Source organism: Myxine glutinosa, chromosome 5, assembly GCF_964187855.1.
Source record: "Myxine glutinosa chromosome 5, kmMyxGlut1.1, whole genome shotgun sequence".
In the NCBI taxonomy this organism is placed as follows: domain Eukaryota; kingdom Metazoa; phylum Chordata; class Myxini; order Myxiniformes; family Myxinidae; genus Myxine; species Myxine glutinosa.
This window is the reverse complement of record NC_136265.1, coordinates 63,226,601-63,230,763: the sequence shown is the minus strand read 5'-3', so window position 1 is coordinate 63,230,763 and position 4,163 is coordinate 63,226,601. Positions and strand designations below refer to the sequence as shown.

At 41.5% G+C, this 4,163-nt stretch overlaps 1 protein-coding gene across 1 annotated transcript; it reads left to right on the top strand.

Moving 5' to 3' along the window:
- Window positions 1-1,470: 1,470 nt before the first annotated feature.
- On the top strand, window positions 1,471-2,730 carry LOC137428566 (uncharacterized). Its single transcript, XM_078777319.1, has 2 exons — window positions 1,471-2,368; window positions 2,453-2,730. The coding sequence occupies exons 1-2, from the start codon at window positions 1,471-1,473 to the stop codon at window positions 2,728-2,730; spliced, it is 1,176 nt and encodes a 391-aa protein (XP_078633445.1).
- Window positions 2,731-4,163: the final 1,433 nt, after the last annotated feature.

Sequence of the window (4,163 nt, the reverse complement as noted above, 5' to 3'; positions counted from 1 at the left end):
AAGGAGACTACGCTTACATTTACAAAAAAATAACTGAACTAAAGTGAGGCTACATGTTGTGGTGTGACTACCTTCGAGGTGGGGTCATTCTTTATTCACAAAACCGCAACAATATTTTGTGCTCTGATTGAATATACACTCTAAATCAGAACCCAACACGTATCAATAAAAAGGAACTGAGTCCAAATTTATATTTATTTTAAATGATCAGTTAGAGCTGGAAGGGAAGGTCAATACAAATTTATCAAAAACTGGATGGGAAAGTTGAACTTACAGCCTCACAGAGCAGATACACACAACCTCCAGTACACAACTTACTTTAGACTTTCAGCCGAGTTTTTATGTCATATTTTCTTTTGCTCATATCACAATCTCGATCTCAAGGAATCAAGTCAAAGTAACAAAAAAAGTAGCACTGATGAATACGGGTAAGTTCCGAATGTGTTTCTTAGGTGAGCTTCAAATATTGTCGAGGGCCGATGAGGACCAGCCCTGGACAGATAGCCGAACAGTTAACTCCGAGGCGTCACTTCAAAACTTGGCGGAATTATTTTTGGCGCGCAAGTGCGAAGAAAACCAGGGTCTTTCCTGTAGGATGGAATCACAGGGCTTATTACTCGAACCCACAAACAAATAAACACACACGTCAAGGAAAATTCACAATACAAGAATGAAATGCAAAAAAAAAAAAGAATTCAATGAAATAATTGTGAGATGATAAAATGTCAAAATTAATGTGGAGGTAAAAAAAACTATAACTCCTAATTTGAGGATCCTCCCTTCAGACATAATTACAGACAAGGGAATGATAAAAGAAAAGAAAATGGTGTGAATTGTTGGCCGATACACAGCCTGCTCCAACAAGGACGAACGTGAATGGTGCCCGAGTCTCCGCGCATGAGATGGCGCGAATCGCCACATGGCAACCTGAGCTGCGAAGCGGTGGAAAAACTTCCTCCTCCAGCCTTTCCGCGCTCCACAAGGCCCCGATAAATCTCTCAGGTTCTCACAGCACGAAGCGCAGCCTCCTCGAGCCAGGCCAGACCAAAAGAGAGCCAAAAAGACGGATTCTTCCTCGCGAAGATGACTGCCCCGGATCGCTTTTGATCAACCTTTTTCCACAGGCGCTCACGAGCCAAAGATGTGCCACCGCCCGCGACCAAGCCCAGAACCCGAGAGCGATGACTTCTGCGACCGCCCGCCACACAGCCAGTACCAGAGAGAGTGAGGAGGGGATGGGGTTGGGTGGGTGGGCACACCCTCCTTTGACCAGTTTCTCCCTTTGTCCTTTTGGGCCAGTTTTCGATGAAAATGGAGTACTGCACATTGTGCTTTTTTAAAATGATGGATGTTTCACAGTAATAATGTTTATTGATGGTTTTCTAAATTGTCTTTGCAGAGAATCAATTGAAAATGGTTTCTTATTCCAAGTCAAGTTCCCAATTATGTCAAGCAACACCAAGACGTGAGATGCCATACAAGTGCACTGTGTGCAGCAAGGAATTTTCTTGGTTAGCATCCTTGAATTATCAGAGAGTAGAACACGCAGAAGAGAAGCCTTGTAAATTTCCTGTGTGCAGCAAGTATTTTGCTCGTTCATCATTTTTACAAACGCATCAATGGATACACACAGAAGAGACACCCAACCTGTGTTCTGTACGCAACAAGGTGTTTCCTTTTGCTTCACATTTGAAAAAGCATCGATGGATGCACACGGGAGAGAAACCTTTCAAGTGCACTGTGTGCAACAATGAATTTTCTTGGTTAGCATCCTTGAATCATCAAAAACTAAAACACACAGGAGAGAGGCCTTATAAAAGTCCTGTGTGCGGGCAGGATTTTGCTCATTCCTCATCTTTAAAAGTACATCAAAGAACACACACAGGAGAGAGGCCTTATAAATGTCCTGTGTGTGGGAAGGATTTTCCTCAATCATCACATTTACAAACACATCAAAGCAAACACACAGGAGAGAGGCCTTATAAATGTATTGTGTGCGGGCAGGATTTTGCTCATTCCTCATCTTTAAAAGTACATCAAAGAACACACACAGGAGAGAGGCCTTATAAATGTCCTGTGTGTGGGAAGGATTTTCCTCAATCATCACATTTACAAACACATCAAAGAAAACACACAGGAGAGAGGCCTTATAAATGTCCTGTGTGTGGCAAGGATTTTGCTCGTTCATCACATTTACAAAGTCATCAAAGAACTCACGCAAGAGAGAAGCCTTATAAATGTCCTGTGTGCGGGAAGGATTTTGCTCTTTCATCATCTTTAAAAGTACATCAAAGGATACACACAGGAGAGAGGCCTTATAAATGTCCTGTGTGTGGCAAGGATTTTGCTCGTTCATCACATTTACAAAGTCATCAAAGAACTCACGCAAGAGAGAAGCCTTATAAATGTCCTGTGTGCGGCAAGGATTTTGCTCATTCATCATCTTTAAAAGTACATCAAAGAACACACACAGGAGAGAGGCCTTATAAATGTACTGTGTGTGTGAAGGATTTTCTTCAATTATCACATTTACAAACACATCAAAGAAAACACACAGGAGAGAGGCCTTATAAATGTCCTGTGTGTGGCAAGGATTTTGCTTGTTCATCACATTTACAAAGTCATCAAAGAACTCACGCAGGAGAGAAGCCTTACCAGTGCTCTGAATGCCTCAAGGCTTTTACTCATCTCTTCAATTTGAAGCGACATCAAATAATACACCGGAGATAAACCTTTCAAGTGCTCTGAATGCTTCAATGCTTTTGTTGACTTCTCCAATTTGAAGTGGCATCAAATAATACACACTGGAGAGATGCCCTACACATGTTCTGTGTGCACCAAGGCATTGTTGTATCAATCCAAATTGAAGCGGCATCAAAAATCCATGCACATGAGACAAAGGAGAGAAGACCTACAGGTTAAGCCTGACGGATCTTCAAGAAGATAGCACGTTTGTTCCAATTCACCTCCAACTCGTCACTCCACTCCACTCCACTCTCCCCTCATTCAATCCGTGATATTTTGTACCCTGGTACAAAACCCACTCCAAACCCTTCTCCTTCCAAATTTTCTTCTGTATCCATCTTGTCGACCCCATGCATCCGCCACTACCCATCTTTCCTTCATACTCGTCTTATTTGCCCAACTCTCCCTCTATTTTATCCTTCACCTCTGCTGTTGGTGTTTCCCTCCCATTCCTCCTCCCCCTGTTTCTCCTGCTCCTTTTGTTCTGTTGTTTCCTGATCCGTTCAGTGTTCTTGCTCTTGACTTTTATTCAAAAAAGTGTAGGTTCTGCAAGGTAGAAACAGAAAATACCGGTCACCTTCTTTCATGATGTGAAAAAACAACTGTCTGAATAACTGCATACACAAAAGGACAACAATGTGTGCAACGTACACCATTGGGACATCTGAAAAAATTTAAACATCTGGGTCTCAGAAAAAATCAAGGAAGCATGAATCAAAAGCGGTTGGTTGAACATGAGGATGCAGTCCTCACGTGTGACCAAATTATCCCATCAATTGTGAACAGAGAAAACAAAGCATTGCGACAGGACATTGTACTTGTGCATGAAAAGGAAAAGATGGCATTGCTAATCAAGGGGTCAGTAACCAGCGACTTTGATCGAAATAATGTGGAAATGAGGAAATTGACCAAGTAATCAGCATCTGAAAAATGAGGCCAAGAGAACCTGGAAGCTGGAGAATTTTGAGAAAATGGGAATGATAAAGAACCTCTCTTCAAACTTTAAAACAATCCCCAGGAATAGTTGGACAAACTAAAAACAATTGGAGGCTGTCTGTGGTACAATGACAATCCTGGAAATAATCCTCAGAAGAAAACATTGAGAAGACTTTTTCACAATTTGGATTGTGAAACATGATATTTTTTCGAACTGGAGGTGGCTACTTTGAGTTCCACCTTCTGAAAACTGCACATGGATATTCCAACAAACGAGAGAAGCCCTTCTTGTGTTCTGATTCTAATAAGTATTTTCCCATTTATCATGCTAAGAAATGCATTGAAGGATATGCAAGAAGATAAAGCAAGACAATGAAGCAAGAAGATAAAGCAAGAAGATAAAGCAAGAAGATTTAAGATTTAGACAAAGATAGACAAAGCAAAGAAGCTTTTGCTGGTGTCCCCCATTTGTGGATGGTAAA

Bases quoted from the DNA above. Each gene is read 5' to 3' on its own strand.
- LOC137428566 (XM_078777319.1), top strand. From the start codon at position 1,471: ATGCCATACAAGTGCACTGTGTGCAGCAAGGAATTTTCTTGGTTAGCA. The intron at 2,369-2,452 runs GTCATCAAAGAA...CATCTTTAAAAG, and splicing joins TCGTTCATCACATTTACAAA to TACATCAAAGAACACACACA.